Source organism: Oryctolagus cuniculus, chromosome 7 (genome assembly GCF_051225735.1).
Source record: "Oryctolagus cuniculus isolate XC-2025 breed Fujian yellow rabbit chromosome 7, ASM5122573v1, whole genome shotgun sequence".
NCBI lineage: Eukaryota > Metazoa > Chordata > Mammalia > Lagomorpha > Leporidae > Oryctolagus > Oryctolagus cuniculus.
The window spans coordinates 150011081-150032534 of record NC_142873.1 but is presented as its reverse complement, the minus strand read 5'-3'; the positions used below and the strand labels follow the sequence as shown (position 1 = coordinate 150032534).

At 62.0% G+C, this 21454-nt stretch overlaps 2 protein-coding genes across 11 annotated transcripts in view; one reads left to right on the top strand and one right to left on the bottom strand.

Annotated features, from left to right (window-relative positions):
• Nucleotides 1–236: 236 nt before the first annotated feature.
• On the top strand, nucleotides 237–9557 carry LDLRAD2 (low density lipoprotein receptor class A domain containing 2). Its single transcript, XM_051856743.3, has 5 exons — nucleotides 237–697; nucleotides 3156–3590; nucleotides 7175–7306; nucleotides 8959–9120; nucleotides 9206–9557. The coding sequence occupies exons 1-5, from the start codon at nucleotides 310–312 to the stop codon at nucleotides 9421–9423; spliced, it is 1335 nt and encodes a 444-aa protein (XP_051712703.1). The 5' UTR covers nucleotides 237–309; the 3' UTR covers nucleotides 9424–9557.
• Nucleotides 9558–9715: 158 nt separating this feature from the next.
• The window catches only part of HSPG2 (heparan sulfate proteoglycan 2), a 101759-nt gene continuing 90020 nt past the window's right edge, over nucleotides 9716–21454 (bottom strand). For 7 of the 10 annotated variants that reach the window (XM_051856722.3, XM_089299215.1, XM_070079129.2 and 4 more), the window contains 24 exons: nucleotides 20703–20907; nucleotides 20096–20193; nucleotides 19466–19732; nucleotides 18686–18795; nucleotides 18347–18494; nucleotides 18142–18258; nucleotides 17818–17835; nucleotides 17457–17568; nucleotides 16721–16865; nucleotides 16532–16631; nucleotides 16276–16385; nucleotides 16043–16151; nucleotides 15518–15616; nucleotides 14927–15148; nucleotides 14422–14666; nucleotides 13920–14091; nucleotides 13714–13836; nucleotides 13553–13609; nucleotides 11940–12015; nucleotides 11773–11851; nucleotides 11549–11619; nucleotides 11362–11445; nucleotides 10984–11087; nucleotides 9716–10835 (listed from right to left, as the gene is read on the bottom strand). In XM_051856722.3, the coding sequence (XP_051712682.1) occupies nucleotides 10663–10835; nucleotides 10984–11087; nucleotides 11362–11445; nucleotides 11549–11619; nucleotides 11773–11851; nucleotides 11940–12015; nucleotides 13553–13609; nucleotides 13714–13836; nucleotides 13920–14091; nucleotides 14422–14666; nucleotides 14927–15148; nucleotides 15518–15616; nucleotides 16043–16151; nucleotides 16276–16385; nucleotides 16532–16631; nucleotides 16721–16865; nucleotides 17457–17568; nucleotides 17818–17835; nucleotides 18142–18258; nucleotides 18347–18494; nucleotides 18686–18795; nucleotides 19466–19732; nucleotides 20096–20193; nucleotides 20703–20907 (3044 nt within the window). In that variant the 3' untranslated portion in view covers nucleotides 9716–10662. The remainder of the gene's footprint in view (nucleotides 10836–10983; nucleotides 11088–11361; nucleotides 11446–11548; nucleotides 11620–11772; nucleotides 11852–11939; nucleotides 12016–13552; nucleotides 13610–13713; nucleotides 13837–13919; nucleotides 14092–14421; nucleotides 14667–14926; nucleotides 15149–15517; nucleotides 15617–16042; nucleotides 16152–16275; nucleotides 16386–16531; nucleotides 16632–16720; nucleotides 16866–17456; nucleotides 17569–17817; nucleotides 17836–18141; nucleotides 18259–18346; nucleotides 18495–18685; nucleotides 18796–19465; nucleotides 19733–20095; nucleotides 20194–20702; nucleotides 20908–21454) is intronic. The other 3 variants (XM_051856726.3, XM_089299213.1, XM_051856725.3) reach the window with 2 other exon arrangements.

Here is a 21454-nt window from a genome sequence, read left to right as displayed (position 1 = left end):
GGGAGCTGAAATGTGATGACCTGAAGGAGCCAGCCGCAGGCCGCCGTGGGAGAAGAGCACATCGAGCAGAGAGAACTGTGAGAGCCAAGGCCCTGGGGCAGGGAGATTTTGTTAGTAACAGGGCCGTCTCCTGGTCCGGTGCCCCTTCACCACTTCCCTCTGTAGGCCCTCAGAGAGGTTCCCCTGGTGCCTTGTGCTGCCCTCACGTGCAGTCACTCGGGTGTCACTGTCCAGAAGGCAGGGGCTGAGGCTGTGGATTCCTATCCCGGAAGCCCTGGGGCTGACCCGGATCTGGGTTTCCTGGTTCCTATGCAGCAGGGGGTGAGCAGACATCCTTCCCCTCCTTCTCTCTCCAGGCTCCGGCCCTGGCCCCAAATCTCCATGGCAACCCCAGACGCAATCATAACCCAGGGAAAGAGGATGGGGCGGGGGCAGTGCAAAGATCCGAGGGAGAGGCCAGAAGAGCTGGGCACTCTGCACCCCCTGTTCTGGGGGCGCCTCTTCCCCTGTCGGCCTCCCCGCTGGCCTGGCCAGACCTCACTCCCCAGTCTCCCCAAAGACCCCAACCTGAGGATCCCACAGGTCTGTGCTTTTGCTGGGCACCGCAGAGCCTGGATGGGGGCGTGTCTCCCACAGCTGCCCCAGAGGCTGCTGCTATTCGGGGCGGCCATCCTGGCTGCATCTGCCGTGGAGACTGGTGAGTGTGAGGGGCTTGGCGGGGGCACCGGGAGGCTCAGGCCCCCTCTGCCGGTCAGAACTTACCCTGGCGGGTTGGGGTCCCATGAGTTGGGGTGGGGATGGGGGGCTGGGAAACCCTGCTCCTGGTCTCGCTGGACAGCCCCAGGTCCTTCGGGAAGGTTGGAGTTCCAAGACGCCCAGAAGCAGGGTCTGCGCAAGGGTGGGACCGCCCTCAGCTCTGGCTGTGGGTAACAGTGCGCTTTGGAACTGCACAGCCCTGCGTTCACACTCAGTCTGCCACCTCCTACGTTTTCACCCTTGAGATCAGCCTCACAGCTCTCTGAGGCTCAATCTTTTGGCAGTAAAATGGGACCAATGGTCGTCCTCCCTCTTCCCTGAAGGACGACTACTACTGAGCACAGAAGATGAGTTGAACTAGGCAAGAAGACATTGGTGCCTGGCGCATAAACGATGCCTAATTTACTCCCTTCTGAGTGCCACCCGCACCCATGTGCCTCCAGTGCAGGCTCTGACGTCAGCAGCTCTGCACAGATTGGGGGGCGCGCTTCTGCACCCTGAGCCCTGATGAAAGACTTCTTCCCTGAGGACCCTCCTCCTGCCCGGCCCTGGAGCACCCACTGGGGCCCCCACCTCCCGCCAGATACTTACATAGTATCTCATTTCATCCTGACTGCATCCTATACCAATAAGGGTATTTGGGGCTGTAACAGTACCAAGCCAAGTGGGACTTGGGACATAAGGGAACGTGCTATTTCACCTAGAGAGAGTGGCTGCAGGCGGGTCTGGAGGTGGCTCATTCAGCGGCTCAGCTCGCAGCATTTCTCTGTGATCTTCACGACTTCATCCCTGCAGGCAGCCGCTGCAGCTCTGGGCATCATATCTTCAGCTAACAGCCTTCTTCCTTCCTTCCTTCCTTTCAAGATTTATTTATTTGAAAGGCAGAGAGAGAGAGAGAGAGAGGGAGGGATTGGGATCTGCTGTTTCGGAAGTCGGGCACCACATCCCATCTGCCATGTGGGCGGCAGCGGCCCAAGTACTTGGTCCATTTCCTGCTGCTGTTGTGGATGCATTAGTGGGGGAGCTGGATCGGAAGCAGAGCAGCCGGGACTTGAACTGGCGTCACAGGCTGAGGCTTAGCGCGCTGCGCCACGGAGCGGGCCCCTCCCCTGCCGTTTCACCAGAGAGGAAAAGCTGTCTCAGGAGCTCGGGGCAGCCCTCTCCGAGGTCTTGCAGGTTTCATACCTGAGCAGCAGCCAAGGATCAGGCTGTTGTAGCAAGAAGAAACAGGGACAGGTACATTCGAGTGCTTGCCCCGTCCTTGAATAACAGTGAGTAAGATAAAATCACAAACCCTTCTCTAACTCAGGTGGGTGCCTGTTCAAGTCCCGGCTGCTCCACTTCCCATCCAGCTCCCTGCTGATGGCCTGGGAAAGCAGCAGCAGATGGCCCAAGCGTTTGGGTCCCTGCCATCCACGTGGGAGACCTAGAAGAAGCTCCTGGCTTTGGCCTGGCCCAGCCCTGGCCATTGTGGCTATTTGGGGAGTGAACTAGTGAACCAGTGGTTGGAGGATCTCTCTCTTTCTCTCTCTCTCCCTCTCTTTCCACAATTCTGACTTTCAAAAAAATAAGTCTTAAAAAAATGCTGAGTGCAGCCCAACACCTCATGTCCATGCAGTTTCGTTGCAATTCCAAAACACAGAAGGCCCTGAAAACCCCAATTTTTTCTTTTCTTTTCTTTTTTTTTTTTTTTTTGACAGGCAGAGTGGACAGTGAGAGAGAAAGACAGAAAGGTCTTCCTTTGCCGTTGGTTCACCCTCCAATGGCTGCCGTGGCCTGCGCGCAGGAGCCAGGTACTTATCCTGGTCTCCCATGGGGTGCAGGGCCCAAGCACTTGGGCCATCCTCCACTGCACTCCCTGGCCACAGCAGAGAGCTGGCCTGGAAGAGGGGCAACCGGGACAGCATCCGGCGCCCTGACCGGGACTAGAACCCGGTGTGCCGGCGCCGCGGCTCACTAGGCTAATCCTACCCCTGCGGCGCCGGCAGGGGGAGGATTAGCCTAGTGAGCCGCGGCGCCGGCCCCCAATTTATTCTTAACTAATTGACTGAAAACTTGGACCTGACCCAACAGAAGGCCATTTGCTGTGTTTGTCCCGAGGGTACATGTTTCTTTGCTTTCTCTAGAGACTGATTTTGGAGACCCATGTGGGGCGGCACTATAATGTACCATGTACATGGAACACATCCTAGACTTTCGGATAAGGGATTGTGCGTTCGGACTAAATTCAATCGCTTACTCTTCACAAACATTCTAAGGTTGCCTAACCTTTCCCATTTGGTTGATGGGGAGCCGGAGGCTCAGCGAGGGCAGAGACTTTGTGGGGGCCCCAGCGAGCAGGGGCGGAGCCAGGTCCAGCCCAGGGCGCAGGGCTCCAGGGTCGGTGCTTTTCTCCACAGCGGACCTGGTGCACCTCTGCGGGCAGACGTGGCAGGGGCCCGGGCTGCTGCTGCGTTCTCACTCCACGTCCCGCAAGTTCTACTTCGTGGCTCCGGACACTGACTGCAGGCTCTGGGTGCGGGCGGCGGCCCCCGGAGACAGGATCCGTTTCCAGTTCCGCTTCTTCCTGGTCTACAGCCTGGCGCCAGCCTCCCCAGCGCCCCCAGCTCCCAACGCTTCCGCCCTGGTGCTCTCCGACCCTTGTGCGCCTGGCTCTTACCTGCAGTTTTACGAGGGCTCACCAGGGGCAGGCCAGCCCCTGGGGGCCCCTCTCTGCGGCCTGACCATTCCTGCCCCCGTGGCCTCCTCCGGACCCTTCCTGGGCCTGCGCCTGGTCACGAGAGGCCGCCAGCCCCGCGTGGACTTCGTGGGTGAAGTCACCTCTTTCCGGTTGGGTGAGCTGGGGCTGAAGACCAGGCCCTGGGCTGGATGGGTGTGGGGTGGGGGGCAGGGACTGGTGGGGCCCTGGGACGCACGTTGCAGGGGCTGGGTCCCAGCAAGGGAAGCAGGTGGTGACAAGGGCAGTGCAGGGTCACAGTAAGGGATGTCCCAGGAGCCAAGAGCCACCCCCCCACTACCTGGCTTCCTTGAATGTGTGTCCCATACCCCTCCCCAGCCCCAGGCATGCACACACACGCACACACACAGCCCACATGCCTGTACACTCACTGCACACCCACAGTTCACACCACACACAGCTCATACACACACGGTGCCACCTCCACACCTGCGCACTGCACACACACGCAGTCTCATGCTCACACACGGGCTCCTCCGTCCCGGTCACGCCTTCAGACGCCTGCCTCTCGCACAGAAACTGTCAGCGAGGACAGGGGCCTCTCAGGATGGAAATGAGCAGTACTTATTTCTTGGGCAGTGCCCTTGACCCCTGCCCGGGCCTCACAGCAGCCCTGCTGTGCAGTGTTCTGACCCTCGTAGCTGCAGACAGGGGCACGGGCGCAGGGAGGGAGAGTAAAGCAGTAAGTAATGCCAGGGACACCCCTCAGCGCAACTGGAGTTCAAGGCTTTGTCCCCGCAGGTTCCCCTGGGACCAGAGCCCCCTGCTGATGCCACCCCAGAAGCTGTGTCCAGCAATGGTTAGCAAGGGTGCCCCCAAAGTCTAGTGGGTTCTAGAACCACAGAGAAGCTTTACCACTGCCTCTGGCAGGACACTCAGGCTGGAGAATTCCTGGGCGATGGGGGAGCACTTCCAGGCAGGTGCATGGGGTCTCTGAGGGCCAGCGCAGGCTGGGCAAGGGCTACCCCCGGACTTGTCAGCTGTGCATGGCCCTTCGACGCCGAGCTGCTGAAGGAGGCCTTCATGCTGCCTCTCTGGTCCTCCAGCCACACTCGACTCAGCTGTGCAAGGTCTGGAGTTAGGATTTTTTTTCCTTTAATTTATTTCAAAAATTCTTTATTCCTTTTACACAATAATATTTATTTACTTGAGAGAGACAGACAGACAGACAGAACTCCCATATGCTGGTTCATTCCCCAAATGTCCACAATGGCCAGTGCTGGGTGCCCAGAACTCCATCCAGGTCTCCCACATGGGTGGCAGGGACTGAACTACTTGAGCTGTCCCCTGCTGCTCCCCAGGGTGCACACCCGCAGGAAACTGGAATCAGGAGCAGAGCTAGGGAGAGCAGGCATCGTGGCGCAGTGAACTAGGTTGCTGTCTGCGCCATACTGGAATGCAGGTTCGAGTCCTGACTGCTTTGTGTCTGAGTCCTGACTGCGTTGTGTCTGATCCAGCTCTCTGCTAATTGCCTGGAAGGGAGCAGAGGAAGGCGTAGTGCTTGGGCCACTGCAGTCATGTGGGGCGTGAGCCATCAGATGGAAGATCTCTCTCTCTCTCTCTCCCCCTCTTTTTTCCCTCCCTCCCTTTTTCTCTCATTCTACCTTTCAAATAATAAAAAAAATGATCCAGCCAGTAGCGTAAGAACTAGGCCAAATGCTCATCCTTGGATTTTGGATTTTAGATTCCCTGTCTCTGCCCTGTTAGGGTCTGGCTCTGGGCTATGCAACTTAGACCCTAAATCCTCGGGGCCGTGATCGGTGGTGCCCAGGCCCCCTGTGTGCGTCTGCAGCAAGCCGGGGTCCACATCATGTCGCTTCCCAGGCAGCTCTCGCTGGCTGGCTAGAAATCGGCACCTCCACCTTCCCTACCCTCCTCACTCTCTCCCTTCCCCAGCCCTGCTCGCTGGCAGCCAGGGAGGCTGGGACTGTTGTGCTGCTCCGTGTTGGGCAAGATTGGACCCCGTAAGGGGCAGTGGTGACGCCCTCTCCCCGCCCTGGCTTCAGCTAGTTTTGTCATCTGAAGGAGGAAAGGCTCATTTCATGCCCGTCTCCGTCACTCATACCTACAGGCACCTGCCTGGCACACACACACACACACACACACACCTACAGTGACACGTGGAACTCCCATGTGTCACTATCACATGTAGCTCCCATGTGTCACTATGCTACTGTTTCTGTTCTAAGGCATTCCCTCTCTCTCTGTCTCTCTCTCTAAGATTTATTTATTTAATTGAAAGTCAGAGTTACAGAGAAAGAGAGACAAAGAGAGAAAGATCTTCCATCTAGTAGTTGACTTAAAGGAGAATTTTTGGGAGCTTCAAAAACTGGGACTTTAGGGTGTTGGTTCAGGTATAGCTGGATCCAGGAGTTCAGGAACTGTCATCTGGGCTGTCTCTATTCCCTCTCTCTGTCCTCACTGTGCCTGGGTCTGTTTGGCTTCCGTCTCAGGGAGCTCCTTTTGTTGCTTGGCAGCAGGAGACGCTGCAGCTCCAAGTTCACAATCGCTCTTGCAGCTCCGATCTCATGAAATAGACGGCAGGCAACTTCTCCCATGGCTCTAGTAAAGGCAGAGCGACAGAAAAGGGGGGGATGGAGAGGAACTCCTTCCGGGTCTCCCATGTGGGTGGTGTGGCTGGAACTCAAGTACTTGGGCCATCACCCACTGCTTCCCGGGTGCAGTAGCAGGGAGCTGGATCGGAACAGCAGAGTAGCTGGGACTTGACTCACGCACTCTGTCATCCCCCGTGAAGGCTTCACCTGCTGTGTCTCCACATCTGCACCCATTTCAATGTTCTTTGAGCACCTGCTGTAGGACAGGGGCTGTGCTCGGCTCCAGGGCTCCAGCAGTGACCAAGAGAAGCCCCTGTGCTCTCAGAGCTGGCATCCTGGTGGGGGACAGGCCATGGCACATGCTCAGGCAGATCCACGTTCTGTGGCGGTGGTCAGTCCTGCACAGGGGCCCAAAGCCCTAAGGGAGGGAGGGAGCCCCAGGGAAGGGTGGCCTGCGGATAAGGTTAAAGTGTGAGGGGTGATCTCAAGGGAGTGGGCTGGGATGTTGTCCAAGGAAAAGAATTCCAGACAGAACTGCTGGCCAAGTGCAGAGCGGTGGCTTTGCTGGGAGTGTTCAGAGGTTCACTGGGACATCATAGGGTGCCCCACACAGACACTCATAGACACACAGAGAGACACATAAACACTCAGAGAGACACAGATACACACATGCACACACAGTGACACAACACACACAGGCACATACACACACACAGTGACACGCACATATAAACACACACACACATATAAACACACACACAGTGACACACACACACAACACACATACACACAGCCCTGTGCTGCAGTGTGGATTTAGGAGCCCAGGCTCCAGATCCAGCCTGCATGGGACTTCTATCCAGGCAGGTGGCCTCGGTCAAGTGACTTAACTTCACTGTGCTTCAGTCTTCTTACCTGGAAAATGGGGCTCAGGGCAGCATTCACCGCACTGGGTTGTCATCATCAACATCATCTCTACCCTTGAAACACCCATCCCTACTCACCTGCCTGCACATGACAGCCGCTGTGTCCTGCCCACACCTGCCGATCTCTCACTGGAGGGCCACACCCCCTGCGTGTCACAGGCCCCACATGGGATCCTCACCTCGGCTTCCCCTTTCCACCCCAGGACCCTGTGGAGCCTACTTCCGCTGTCACAATGGCAGGTGCATCCCGCCGGGCCTGGTATGTGATCGCTGGGGCATGGACAACTGTGGCGACAGCAGTGACCAGGGCTCCTGGCCACCATCCAACTGCAGAGGTCAGTGATGGGTGTGACTTAGTCCTTTCTGAATAGCTAGAAGGTGGCCTGTCCCCGAGTCCCCGGCTGGAGCCGGCAGCATGGCCGGAGAGAGAAGGTAGAACGAGAATCGTTCAGATCCCAGTCCTGAAGGCCAGAGCCGTCGGAGTTCGGATGATGCCGGAGATGACCTGGTCCTGCCATTTCCAAAGGATTTTTAGTACTGGACACTTTGCCTGAGTGGGGCCTGGCACGGAGGGCTCGAGCCACCAACAGCAGGGAGGCTCTGGGCGACTGCCCTGGGGGGCTCTGGCCCTGGCTGACTGATGTCCCTCTGAGTGTCGCCCTCACGACACACTTAGAAATCCGTCGACCCAGTCGGACCCACACATTCGACAGATACAGAAATGGAGACCTGGACAGGAGAAATGACCGACGACCTCCCCCCCCCTTCATGCAGCCAGTGAGTGACATGAGCAGGAAGGGATGATTTGTGTGGCCAGGGGGGACCAGAACACATTACCTGGGAAAAACCTTCCTGGAGGTCCAGGGATGTCTCCTGCCTCCCATTAAGGAGTGGGATGGAGGGAGAGCTGCCTTGGATGGTGGAGCAGGCTGTTCACTGCAAGAAAGCACCTAACTGAGGATAAACCTGGTTTCCGGAGAGCCGCCCCCGCCCCGCCTCCTTGCCTCCTCCCAGTTCCTGGTTGTCTCTCTGACGCACAATCCTTTGGCTGTGATGTGCAGCCCCCATGTCCCTTTCTCTCCCATCCACGCCCATCCCCTTGGTGGTCTCATTGACGCGGTGTCAGCAGCTGGACTCGACTCTGAACTCCAGCCACAGTCTCCTCCCACCCTGTCAGCTCCACAAGGGTGTCTAGGCGGCATCTCAAACTCCACCCACCCCCATGGGCCCCTCACAGCCTTTCCCTTCTCCTTACCCTCCAGTCCCCCAGGCCCCAGCTGCTGAGTCAGCCTTTCTTGAGGCTCCGCCCCTTCTCACACCTGCCCTGCTGGTCCTGTCTGCAGGAGTTAGCGGAACAATGCAGACAGAGCTCCATCCTGGTCTCCCCCATGGGTGCAGGGGCCCAAGCCCTGGGCCATCATCTGCTGCCTTCCTGGGGCACTCGCAGGGAGCTGGGTCAGAAAGGAAGCAGCTGGGACTCGAACCAGTGCTCTGCGATGTCGCCAAGGGTGGCTTTACCTGCTCCTCCCCTCGTGACATACGACATATTCACATTTTGCATTGTGCACACTAATTCACCAAGGCCGTGAACTCGTTTTTATCTTGCTCCCTGTTGTACCCTCCAGTCCCTGGAGCCATGTCTGTGGAATTGTAGATGCTCAAGAAACACGAGAGAGTAGAAGAATGAACCTCCGTGCCTCAGTTTCCTTATCTGTGAGCTGTGTATGATAAAGCTCTCAGAGTTGCCATCCACCGTACAAAGAGCCCAGCACGGGGAATGCGGGGACATCACATCTCCTCCAGTCACCAGCCCAGCTGTGTTACCCCGGCAAGCGACTGAACCTCTCTGTGCCTCCCTTCCTGCCTCTGTACCTGGAAATACCGATTGTAACGGGCTCCGCGGGGTCTTGTGGGGATTCAATGAAACACACGAGTGCCCCAGAGAGGGCCGCTGTCAGCGTGCTCCCTCGGCTACTTCCCCCCACAGGTCCCTCTCTGGTGCCTGGCCAGACAGGAAGTGTGGACGGCGACACCTCCGAGTCCCCGCCTTTCTCCTGGGCTCCCGGGTCTGCAGGCTCCCCCCAGACCACAGCTCCGAGGAGTCCCCCAGAGGGCCGGGGCCGCGCACTCCAGGACACAGCTTTGGAAGGTAGGAGCACTCGGCATCACACATGGTGAAGACAGACAGGGCATCGGCCTGGGCTGAGGGCTGAGTGGGCTCTTCCTTCCCGCAGGTCCCTGGCGATGGGGCGTGGCGCTGGCCTCCTCTCTGCTCCTGGCCTGTGCTGGCCTCCTCGTGGGTCTCCTCTGGTGCTGCTGCTCCTTTGGCCGGCTGGCCTGGTGGCCTGCTGCTCCAGCCTGCACTGTCTGCCGCGTGTGTCCTGGCCAAGTCGCCCCCGGAGGGCTGCAGCTGAGTGGGCCAGTCTCCCCAGGTCGGGGAGACCACCCCTAGAGGGGCTGCGGGCGTCAGAGAGGGCTCTGGGGTCAGATGGACCTCGGGTTCCAACCCCTCAGCTGGCTGACCTTGGGTCAGCCACTTAAACCCCTCAGGGAATGGGACATTCCCGCCCTGCAGGGTGGTGGTGAGGGCTGGGGGGGTGGGGGCGGTGACCAGGCCCGAGCTCTGCTGGTGGCTGCGCTCTGCAGTGGGGGCTGCCTCGCTTCACTCCTGGACCTCGGCTGCTCTCTCTGCCCCACTGCAGGGGCCCTGGAGCCAAACCCCAGTAAAGCACACAGGCAAGCCCTGGCGGGGATAGCACCGTTTATTAAGAAAAATCAGGACAAAGACCACAGAGGGTCCGTTCTCGGACATGGAGGCCGGGCGTCCCAACCCCCCAGCCTCGGACAGGCTCCCGTCGATGGGACAGGCTGGCGATCCCCTTCCTAAGGCACCAACTCCTCCGACCGCCAGCAGCCCCCCAGTCCCCTGGGCCTTCACTTCCAGACGAGTGGGGGGATGGGGCCTGGCGTGGGTGGAGAGCCTCTCAGTGCTCAGCTCTGCCTGGAACAGCTCCGGCGGGGGCGGGGGGGGGGGGTGTTCCCTTGTAGCCCCTGTGGTCAGGGACCCTGGGCTGTGCGTGGGAGGTGGGGAGTGCAGGCCAGGGGGCTTGGTGGGAGTGGGGAGGCTTCCCGGCACAGGTGGCCTGGCCGGCTGGGGGCGGGGAGATGGAGGGAGGCTGAGACGTGGGCTGGGGGGAGGGGGAGCTGCCTTCTGCGCCACAGCAGACGCTAGAGAGCTTCCCAGCCCAGAGGGGGTGGCCAGGGCTCCCGTGATGCCCTCCTGTTCCAGGTAGACGGCGAGCACCAGGATGGAAGCCGAGGTGGGCTCTCCCAGGAATGAGGGCTGGCAAGGGCTGCTGAGGTGGGCATCCTGGCTCTGCCCGGAGGGGCCCCTCAGGGCGGCCGCGTGGGAGCAGCTCAGGGCCTGCCCAGCCACCGTGCCTGACTCCACGTCCTGGTGGCCTCCTGGGGCGTCTACTCCATCCGACCTGCCCCGCCTACCAGCCTTGTGGCTTTGCCCAGGTGTGCGTGGGGGTGTCATCCCCCCTCCAGTCCAGCCCAGGGCGGTAGCAGCAAAGCGTGGCATCGCCTCGGTTTCTTACAAAAAATCATCATAATAATATTAATAATAATATACTCGACATGGTCGGGCTGGGCGCTGCCCGGGAGTCCGTTGGGGGCAGGCAGGTGCCTACGAGGGGCAGGGGCGCGTGTTGGCCCCAGCCTGGGCGCGGTGCTGCAGGTCCAGGGGCTGTGGGGGTGGGCCGCCGGGCCGGGCCGAGTGCAGCACCAGGTTCTTGATGCAGCCCGTGATGCCCGAGGAGAACCTGCCTCCAGTGAGAGCGGCCACGTCGGGGGCTCCGCCTGCGGGAGGCGAAGCGAGGGAGTGAGTTGGCTCCAGAAGCCAGGAGGGGAGGCAGGGCAGGTGCACTGCTCTCGACATGAGTGCCATTCCCTCCCCTCACACTGAGGGTGGCTCCAGGCCTGCAGTGGACCCGAGCCTGGTGCTTACCCACGTAGACGCTGCCTTTGGTGTTGACTGCCACGTTCCGGCCTGGGGACTGGCCGCTGACCAGCTCCTCACCGTCCACCTGGATGGAGCCTCGGCGGCCCTCTCTGTAGTGGAACTGGGTCAGGCCCCTGCCACAGACCGCCCCCCCTCTTCCCAGGCCCACCCAAGGAATCGCAGCTGCCCCCAGCCCCCTGAGCTCCTTGGCGCCCGCCGGGTGAGAGACTGGGCCCCGACAACCCCGTTTCCTGGTCTCTCTGCCCAGCTTCAGGTTCTATCTCTGCAGAGCTCAAATGCCCGCCTCCCTGCCCTCCACGGAACTTGGGGTCCCACCCCAGAACTTGGGGCCCCTTGCCCGAGTGCCCAGTCGGGCTCCCTCACCGCAGCGCCGTCACCCGATGCCACTCGCCGTCATTGATGGGGTCCTCAGAGACAAGGCGGGCCTCCCCACTGCCCAGCTGGTAGCTGCGGTCACGGGCCCCAGAGAGTATGAGCCAGACAGGAACGGAGGAGGGGGTGGGGGTGGCGGGGGTGGGGGCGCTGCAAGCTGCTCAGGGGCGGGACCCACCTGAAGACAAGGTGCCCATCCTGAAGCCCAAGGCCGATGAAGTCCTTGCCTCGGCTGGCCTCTCCCATCTCCTGCCGGGGAAGCACAGGGTCTCTTGGGGCCCCCTGCCCTGGAGAGCAGAGGCCCTGGAAAACAGTAGCCTCCCCCTTCCTCTCTCCCCGTGGCCCCGGCCAGCAGGAGGCCGGCTGCCTGCCCCAGAAACTGGGCCACGTGCCCACACTCACCACTCCCTGCCAGAGCAGGAGGCCGCTGGCTGTGCTGGTCCGAACCTCCAGCTCGATGGTCTCGGGCACCTCCGGCAGGCTGCGGGCAGGGGAGGAGGGCGTGAGGGGCAGAGCCCTGGAATCCCAGGCTCCCTCCAGGCCCCCGGTCCTGCCAGGGCCCGCCTCACCTTCTGGAGAAGACATGTCCCGGGAGGGCCAGGAAGCCGCCGTCGTGGAAGTAGGCGCTGTACTGGCCCGGGGCGTCTGCGGAAGCAGGGGGGCGGGGCGGTGGTGAGCAGCAGGTGTGAGTGCCCCGACCCCACCTCGGCTGTGACCTGGGCACTCCTGGGCTCTGAACCTGCAGTCCCCGAGCAGCCCCGGGGGCCGTCGACTGGGCAGAGAACCATCCCGTCTGCTTTTATTCACTTCGTACTGAAGTTTGGCCGTTACGGACGTAGGTGACAAAGCAGGGACCCGGCCACTAACACTGGCTTAGCCCGCGGCTCGAGTGTAGAAATTTCCAGTACTGCGGGCGCTGCCCACTGCTTTGACGCCGTGGTTGCTATTAGGACCTCCGCTAGGCCTCCCTATTTATTGTGCTAATAAAGAAGTGCAGAGATGACAAATCTAAAAGTATTTCCATACATTTCGGCTCAACCGGTGTCCTTGGCTTCACATGGTCGGGCAGGCTCTTGTGGGCTGGCCCCCTTCCCCATCTGCCAGGCTCTGGCTGGCTTTGGCGCTGCAGGTCCCACATCCCCAGACAGCCCCTCGGTCCTGAGCAGGCCGGGACGGGCGGTCGCCTGGGCCATGGCGAACAGTGGTTTGGAGCCTTGGTGCTCTCCCGGTTTTACAGATGGGAGGTCAGACTCAGCTGAGCTACCTGCCCAGGGAGTGGGAAGCCTGGAGTGCCACCTGTGCCCACCAACTGGGCCCTGGTCTTTCCCGTAGGTCCTGTGTGCAGCTCCTCCACCCCCATCTGCTCACGACCCACCCTCGGGCTAGCACTGGGCAGGACGCTTGGCCACCGTCCCCCGGACAATGGCTGCTGTCATCTGCCAAGCGCCCATTGTGAGCCTGTGCAGGGAGCTTCACAGCCAGCTGCCAGCCTCATTCCCCTGAGCTGAGACCTCCAGCACCCCACAGTCAAAGGGGCCAGCGTCCCAGACCAGATGCTGTTCTGAGCATGCTCAGTATACCCAACCATTTTACTCTCAGGCAGCATTGTACCCAAAGCCTCTGGGAAGAGATTCCTTCTATTTTATACATGGGGAGACTAAGGCACAGAGAGGTCAAGGGACTCATCCAAAGGCACACAGCTATTAAGGGGCAGGCTAGGACTTGAACCCAGGCAGGCTGGCTCCAGGGTCTGGGCTCTTTAACTACTCCACACCATCTCTCCTAGTCTGTTAGTGTGGAGTAAGGAACACGTACCTAAACAGGAGCTAGCACAGAGCCTGCAAGGGACCAATGAGCATTCTTTATCATATTATGGGGGAGTCCTGGAGAATGAGGGTCCTTACTCATCTATGCTTCACTGTCCCCAGTATGGGCACGGGGAGGACAGCAAGGTCAGAGTGGCTCAAAGACCTGTCCGAGGTCACCCTGCCGGTCAGCATGGGGCAGGACTCAGCTCTGGGCAGTGCCCTTCTTCATTCTGCCCTTTCTGTGCCCTGTGAGGCCCTCACACAGCCTGTTTTGCTCAGGATTGAAGACGTGGGCTGGAGAGCGGGGCTGAGGGACAGAAGCCAGGGAGGAGACCAGCACCCCGGCTTCCCTGTGGGTCACAGCAGGCACCTACCGCTGCCCCCGCTGCCTTCCAGGTGCCAGTCGGACTCCGCGAGGCCATGTCCAGGACCTACGGGAAAGACCGGGGCCCAGTTGGTGGGCACAGCTCCGCTGCGCGCTGGGTCCAGCCCCAGGGTCCCAAGAGGGCGGTGGAAAGCAGCCAGGGCCGTGTACCTTGCTGGCAGCGTGGGCCCGAGAAGCCAGGGAGACAGAGGCAGCGGGTGCCCTGGCAGGTGCCCCCATGCAGACAAGGCTCGTGGAGCTGGCAAGGGTTCTCCTCCTGCTCACAGAGGTCACCTGGGGGCCAGGGCAGAGGTGAGGGCGTGGTGGGCATGGGCCAGAGGTGTCGCGGACCCCCAGCACCCGGGCAGCTGTCCTACCTTTGAAGCCGTCGCGACACAGGCACTGGAATTCGTACTCGCCAGCGGGCATGCAGGTGGCACCGTTCTGGCAAGGCTGGCGCTCACACGGGGAGCTGTCGTAGCACTGCCCGACGCCCTGGCTGCCGAGGAAGCTGTAGGTGAGGTCCAGCCGCTTCCCGTTCACAGACACCTGTGGGCACAGGGACATCGAGGGACTAAAGGGGTGCAGGAGGCAGGGGGACACGTGAGCCAGCCAAGAGGAAGAGGTAGAGGGTAGATGGGAGCCTTGCGACAGGTGGACCAGAGGTGCCGAGGTGACACCCCTATGTGCCAGGAACAGCCGTCCACCCGGGCGGTGGGTCCCTCAGTGCACTGCTGCAACAGAGGTGTTGGTCCCATTTTACAGAGGGGGAAACTGAGACTCTGAGGCGAACCATCTTTCCCAGGACCCCAGTGGGACACGGCCGGCGGCTCAGCCTGCACCCCTCTCCCCTAGTCATTCTCGCAGGTGGCTCCTCACCTCGCCCACGCAGCCGCGGAAGTGAGCACTGACGTTGGCGGCCGGGGACAGCGGCACGGAGGGCTCCACGCCACCCAGGTAGAGGAGGGTGTGCAGGTTGAGGCCCTGGCTCTTGCCGGGAGAGGAGCGGAGCACGGGGCGGCCGCCGTTCACCCGCAGGCTGCCGTCCTTGTTGAGGCGCTCAGCAGACACGCGGTGCCAGCGGCCCAGCGCCAGCGGCTCGGGGCTCCGCAGAACAGCCAGCCCTGGGGTGTGGGGGACAGCAGTCAGGGCTGGGGACTTGGGCAGATGGGGAACTTCCCACATCGCTGGCCACCCCAAAGGAGGAACCCAAGGCTCTGGGGACGGGCTTAAAGTCACCGTGGCAAGGGACAGTAGCAACAGGGGACCACAGGGGCCTGACCCCCGAGTCTCCTCCTCCCCGCCTCCGTGGGGCATGGAAGGCCAAGGGGGCCACAGAGCTTGGGACCCTGAGGCCCATCTGCCTCTGGCGCCCGGTACGTACCTGACCCCAGTTCATAGCGGAACTCCAGGTGGCCACCAGCCATCGCCAGGGACACGAAATCCTCCACAGGCCCGCTCTTCCCCCCGCTGAACAGCAAGATCCCATCGGGCGCCAGCGGCTTGAACTCAACGTCCAGGCGTAGCTCGTGGTGTGTGTTGGTGAGGGCGGGCAGTGCCAGGTAGGAGCCGGCGCCCGACATGGAGGGGGTGGTCACTGTCACACCTGTGGCAGCCACAGCTCAGCCAGGGCGCAGCAGTGGGGATGCCGGAGTGTGGGGCGGGTCCTGCTGCTCAGCCCCGCTCCGGGACCCCCGCCGACCACAGGGGCTCAGGACCAGCTGCAAGGCAGCCGGAGCAGCCTGGGAGCCTCTGTGCCCGGCACTGCACACCAGGCTGGGAGGGACTCTCATAAGAGAGGGACCCTCACGGGAGGGATTCAGGCTGGGCGGACCTGCGGCCAGGTAGTTTTGTACTGGTTCTGGCTCTGGGCTGAGTTTATACCTGTAGGGCCCATCTTAGTCTCAGGGTGCCCTGCTCAGCTTCCCCAACCATCACTGAGCCCCCAGGGCATCCCGGGCCCACTTCCACTCACCTTCCTCACACCTCGGCCCCGAGCGGCCCAGGTGGCAGCGGCAGGTGTAGCCCCGACCATCGGGCCGGTTCACACAGGTGGCGTCTGGCCCACAGGCCTCTGGGGGACACACAGGCCAGTGAGGAGGACAGAGGTGACTTGGGGGGGGGTGGGGCCCTGATGCACGTGTGTCCTTGGCTAGCTGTGGCCAAGGCGGCCTGGGAGGGCTTCCCAGGAGGCTGGGGGCAGTGAGTGAGTGGCTCCATGGTCACAGGATGCCTGGTGGTCAGCATCCAGCCAGCAGTGACCAGGGCAGGGGAGGCGGGGCTGGGTATGATGGGAGATGGGTGTGATCCTCCCTCAGTGAGTGAGATGGTAGTGGGCAGGCACCTGTGTGGTGGTGATGGGGGCTCCCTGGCTGGCAGAGCTGGAGGAGGGGCTATCTGGGAGGAGTGGGACGCTCTTGGCTAAGCGTGATGGGCTGGGGTGTGGGTGGAGAGGAAGGGGTGGCAGAGGCGAGCATCCAGGCAGACGTGGGGTACACACCTGGGTGGCAGTGCAGGGCCTGCGAGTGCTCACAGCGGCTCCCGGTGAAGCCAGCCGGGCATACGCACACATAGCTGCTGCTCTCCGAGTCGTGGCACTGGCCCCCGTTCTGCAAAGCAGCCCTCAAGAGTCAGGCCGAGCACACCCTGGCCCTCCCCTCTCCTCACAGGGGCTGGCCGCGGCCGAGGGAGGGCAGTGGCTGGGGCCGCCAGGGGGCGCACGCGTGGGCTCACCTGGCAGGGCCGGTCCCGACAGGTCGGGCAGTGGGAGATGCCGTGCGCGGTGAGGTTGAGGTCATGGAAGATGATCTCCTCGCCCTGGATACGCAGCTCCCGGACACAGCCTGGGGGCGAGCGGGCGGGCCGGATGAGCCAGGAGCAGGGCTGGCCACCGGGGAGTCTGTCCAGCCCACCCCACACCTTGCAAGGCCTGCCCAGGCCCTGCCAGCCCAGGAGGTTTGGCCCTGAGCAGAGGCGAGGCGGGGCTCACCTACAAAGCCGCTGGTCAGGCCTGCCTTGGGGATGGCCCCGTAGTCAGGGTAGCCGCCTAGATAGAGCTCCTCGTTCAGGTCCAGGCCCTGGAACTTGCCCTGGGGAGGTGGAGGAGAAGGCAGGACTGGAGACAGACACCGGGCAGGGGCAGCCGGGGGCTGGGGCTGCGGGCCGGGCCGGGTCTCACCTGGGAGGTCCCGTTGACAGGGGCCAGGTTGCCCACGATCAGGGAGCCCTGGGTGAGGCTGCGCAGCAGGGTCACAGTGTGGAACTGGCCCAGGGCCAGCGGGGTGGGGTGGCGGATGGTGGCCATGCCGGAGCCTGCGTCAAACCTGCTCCATGGGGTGGGGGTGGGGGAGAGGCAGAGAGAGCGGGCGTGGGGTTTGTAAAGAAGGGCTGTGGAGGGGGCCCAGCCTGGGCCACATCACCTTCTCCTGCAGTCTGAGCGCTGGGGCTGCCCAGGCTAGCCCCAGCCCTGACCCTTCCCCAAGTGTCTCCTGCATCCTTGCCCTGGGGCTGCTCTGAGCGCACCCTGGCTCCGGGGCTCTCAGCCTGGTGCCTGCCTTCGCTGCTCCTGAGTCCTCTCGCTCTGAGGTCCCCTGTTCCTCTCTGTTGAGGACTTCCCAGGCTAGGGTGGCTTCCCCACAAGGACCAGAATGGGGTCTCTTTAAGTCTGTATCAGGCCTGGCACACGGTGGGTGAATGCATGAATCCTGGCCTGCAGCAGCCCCAAGTCTGCGGTTGCTCCCTCTTCCACCTGACTGCCATACTGTGCCTCCTCCAGCAGACTGGGTGGTCGGCCAGGCTGTGCCCCTTCCCCCAGAGCCTCCTTTGTAGAACATAGGGCAGTGGATGCTGACTTCAGTTCTGGGGGCAGCCCCCCGGTCCCGCATCCCCCCAGACAGGGAGGTCGAGGGTCTCACCGGAACTCGGGTCTTCCGCCCACAAGGCCGAAGGAGATGAAGTCGGGCTGCCTGTTGGCCAGGTTGGTGGGGCTCCCTGGGGTCCGCTTCTGCCCATTGTACAGTAGCATCCCTGGGCAGACACAGCAGTGTGAGGGGTCCCCCTCCAGCCGCAGGCTCCCTGTCACCCCCGTGCCGGGCATGACCCGAGCCCTGGAGCCTGTCCACGCTCTGGCTCCTGGCCCTCCCTCAGCCCAGCCTCCGCGCCATCCCAGGGTCGGTGCCCTGGACGGAAGGGCCGTGCTGGCAGCCCCGAGAGAGGCCGAATGCTTCACACCCACGCAGGGTCTCCCGGGAGGGAGCAAGAGAGGCAGAGACTCACCCGAGTAGAGAAGAAGGCCTGGACAGTGAGAGTCAGAACCCGAGAGGGGAGAGAGAGAGAGAGAGAGAGAGAGAGAGAGGAGGAGGAGGTGAGAAGTGGGAGAAGCAGGAGGAAGGAGCAGAGATGGGGCTGGAGGCCAGCACGTGATGCACCCAGGCGACACAGGGAGACGAGGAGGCTGCAGCGGGAGACCCCCAGGGCAGGGAGGCAAACAGGAGGCACAGGCGGGGGCCTGGAGCGGGAGGCCCCCAGGACAGGCAGGGCTCACACCACCAGGGCCCTCTCCCCAGGCAGGCCCTGCAGATCAGCTCCTTTCCCGCTCACCGTCGGCTGAGTCCGGCCGGAAGGTGATCTTGATCTCAAACTTCCTGTAAGCATCCTTGATGGTGGGCAGCGGCAGGAAGGAGTAGGGGGTCTGGGTGAAGTAGGGCACCACCCGCTCTGGCAGCAGAGAGCACTGTTAGAGCGGGTGTCCTCCGGGGCGGGGGCAGGGCAGGCACTGGCAGCTGTGGGGGCGGGGCCGTCCTACCTGGTACCTGCAGATGGGCGAAAGCTTTCACCTTGCCCTGGCGGTTGGTGGCAGTGCAGATGTAGGTGCCGGCATCCTGCGGCCGCACCGAGGGCAGCACCAGCATGTTGTTCTCCAGGCGGCTGTCGGGCGGCAGGCTGCCGTCCAGCTGCAGACACACCAGCTCTGAGCACCCTGGCCTTGGCCCGCGTCTCGCCCAGTGCCTGCTCCCAGGCTCACCTCCAGACACGGCACTTTTAGCCCGTGCCAGGCCTGTGCCACGTGCTGGGGGCCCTGAGATGGCTCAGACCTGGGTCTGGCCCTGGAGACACACCTGCCGGCCCCTGGCCCACCACTTACCTTGCTCCAGGTGATGTCGGGTGTGGGGTAGCCCGAGGCCATGCAGGGGAAGACAGCTGCAGAGCCAGCAGGCACACGGACTTCTGGGGGTGTGGAGATCTGGGGCAAGGCTGCCGGGGAAGGAGACACGGACCAAGATGAGGACGGCCAGCCGGCTGTGTGCCCGGCCTGTCTCACCTCACCTGATCCTCACACCAGCTCTCGGGGGAGACACCGTGTCCCATTTTGCAGACGGGGAAATCATGGCTGAGCGGGGAGCAGCAGCTGCTTGCTCCTGCTTGCATGCAGGGGATCGGGCAGAGTCAGGGATCAAGGGCAGGTTCCCGTGACCCCACAGCTGACACCTCAGCACGCCTGTGCAGAGACTTGTGCAGCCCTTTGGGGGCCTGGGAAGGCGGCACTTGGGCAGCATCGGTGAGCAGGCTTGGGGTCAAAAAGGAATTGCCCTTAAAGAAGCCCAGTGCTTGTGTGTGCACTGCATCTGTTGTCTTTGACTTTCTGTCATGTCCGCCTGTGTTTCTGTCATGCCTCTGCCACCAGACTGGCTGGAGGGCTCCCCCAAAGGAGCGGGCAGCGCCTGCAGGTGAGCACTGCACACGGTTTTCCCCCATGATGCCCTGCACGCAGCTCTTTCCCGGCAGGTTCCGGCTGCCCCTTAAATACACAGAAAATCTCCCCAGAGAGCAGACGGGAGGAGAAATGCAGGTGAGACAGGAAGTGGCAGCGGGAGGAGTGCTTGCCCCGCTCCCCGTGCCCCCCCAGGGTCCCTGCCGCCGTCACCTTGCACGAGCAACAGCACATGGGACTGCGTGGTGCCGGCGGCGTTGGTGGCGGTGCAGCGGTACTGTCCGGCGTCGGCCAGCTCCACGTGGGGGATCCTGATGACGCTGCCGCTCTGCACGATGCCGGGCCGCAGGCGCCCTCCGACTTTGCTCCATGTCACCTGAGGCTTGGGGTCACCCCGCGCCATGCACTCGAACTCCACAGCATGGCCGACCACCACGGTCTGCACGGAGGTCCGGATGTTGATGAGCACGGAGGGCAGGGCTGCGGGAGGAGGGAGGCAGAAGGACGGTGAGTCAGCCCCGCGGGGGAGCCCTGGCGCCCGGCACTCAGCCCTCTCACTTTCTGCTCGTTCGTTCACTCACTCACTCACTCACTCATCCAGTAACTCATTCTGCACAGGCGTGGCTGGGCACCCACTCGCGACACCGCCTCCCTTTCTCCTCCCGTGCTTGTAACATCCTCAGGCCCCCTCGCCCTACACCAGACAGAGCGGCACGCAACACGAGGATCTTCTGTATCTTTACATATCCAGGGGCTGCCTGGGCAACTCGACCCAGGCCCTGCACTGCTCCCTCCTCGTCTCTGTCCCCTGCTCTTGGCGGAAGCCCGATGCCACCCTCTTACCTTGGACGACCAGCTGGGCACTGGCCTGCGCCTGTCCCCAAGGTCCATGGGCCTGGCAGACATATGTCCCTTGGCAGCTCTGGTCTAGGTTCTGGATTCTGTAAAGGGGACAAAGAAGATGTCAGGGAGTAAGGGCAGCCCAGCATGCTTTGCAGCTGTGTGGGAGGTAAAGGCTGGCACGGCTCACATGCTGCGCCGGCTTCCAGTTTCCCTGAAATCATGGGAGGCAGGCAGACAGGCAGGGTGTGGACATGATGCCTGTCCAAGACCTTGAATTCAAGGTCACACAGTTACCAGGTAGCAGGGCTCAGAGCTGGGGTATCTGTGCATATCTGGCCCCAGAGCTGTTTCCTTTCTTCCACTACTGGTAGCAGGAATACGGGCCACTGTTAACTGAAGGCCCTCCAAGGGCCGAGCTGAGTGTTTTCCACAATCGCATTTAAGTCTTTATACAACCCACTGTACAGCTGAGAAAGCCGAGGCTCACAGAGGTAGAGACTGTACCCACGGCCACTGCCACAATCCGAGGCCCCCAGGGCAGGTGTTCCAACTGAGCCCCACTGCCAGCCCTGGGCTAGTCCTGCCCTGACTCTCCACCCCTACTCACCGGAGCACCCCGTCTTGCACGCTGTGGCCGGGAGGCAGCTGGCCCCCTTCCTTGAACCAACGGAGCTGGGTGCCCCGGTCGCTGGGCACTGCGCAGTGGAACTCCACGCTGGCCCCAATGCTCCTGGTCTCCTGCTGAGGGGTGACCTGCACGGTGGGCGGGGCTCCTGCTGGGGTGGCCGTGTCAGGGAGGGTGTCGGAGGGACCTGTGGGGACACGGACAAGCGTCTGCATGTACAGGTAGGTCTTGTCCCTGCCGCTCCCTGGGACTCGGAGGCCGCCACCCCAACACTCAAGGGGCACTCTTGTCCTGCTGAGGAAGGCGGTTCGAGGGCACATCCATTCATTCCCTCACTGAACAGCCATTCAGCAAGCACGTATGAGGGCCCGTGGGCTGCTGGCTCTGCTTCCACAGCTGCTGGCCTTGGGTGGGGAGAGCAGCCCAAGACAAAAACGGAAGGACTCTTGTCTTCCTAAGGGAGCCTGGCAAAGATGATGCCGTGTGCGGTCAGACTCGGGGCAGCCGTGATGCTGGGGAAGGATGCCGGGGACGGGGTGGCCCACCTGCTCACTGTCCACTCCACACCTCCAGCGGGCTGCAGGTGTTACGTCTGTGGATCTCTCTAACTCACCCTCCGTGCAGGCCTCGTGCTCGTCACTTTACGTCTGTCGATCTTTCTAACTCACCCTACATGCAGGCCTCATACTCTCCACTTTGCAGATGAAGAAACTGGCGTTTGAAGCGGCTAAATG

Coding starts and splice junctions, on each gene's coding strand:
- LDLRAD2 (XM_051856743.3), top strand. CDS start 310: ATGCAGCAGGGGGTGAGCAGACATCCTTCCCCTCCTTCTCTCTCCAGG. Junction 7,307..8,958: donor GCCACCATCCAACTGCAGAG/GTCAGTGATGGG, acceptor TTCCCCCCACAG/GTCCCTCTCTGGTGCCTGGC. Junction 9,121..9,205: donor CCAGGACACAGCTTTGGAAG/GTAGGAGCACTC, acceptor TCCTTCCCGCAG/GTCCCTGGCGATGGGGCGTG.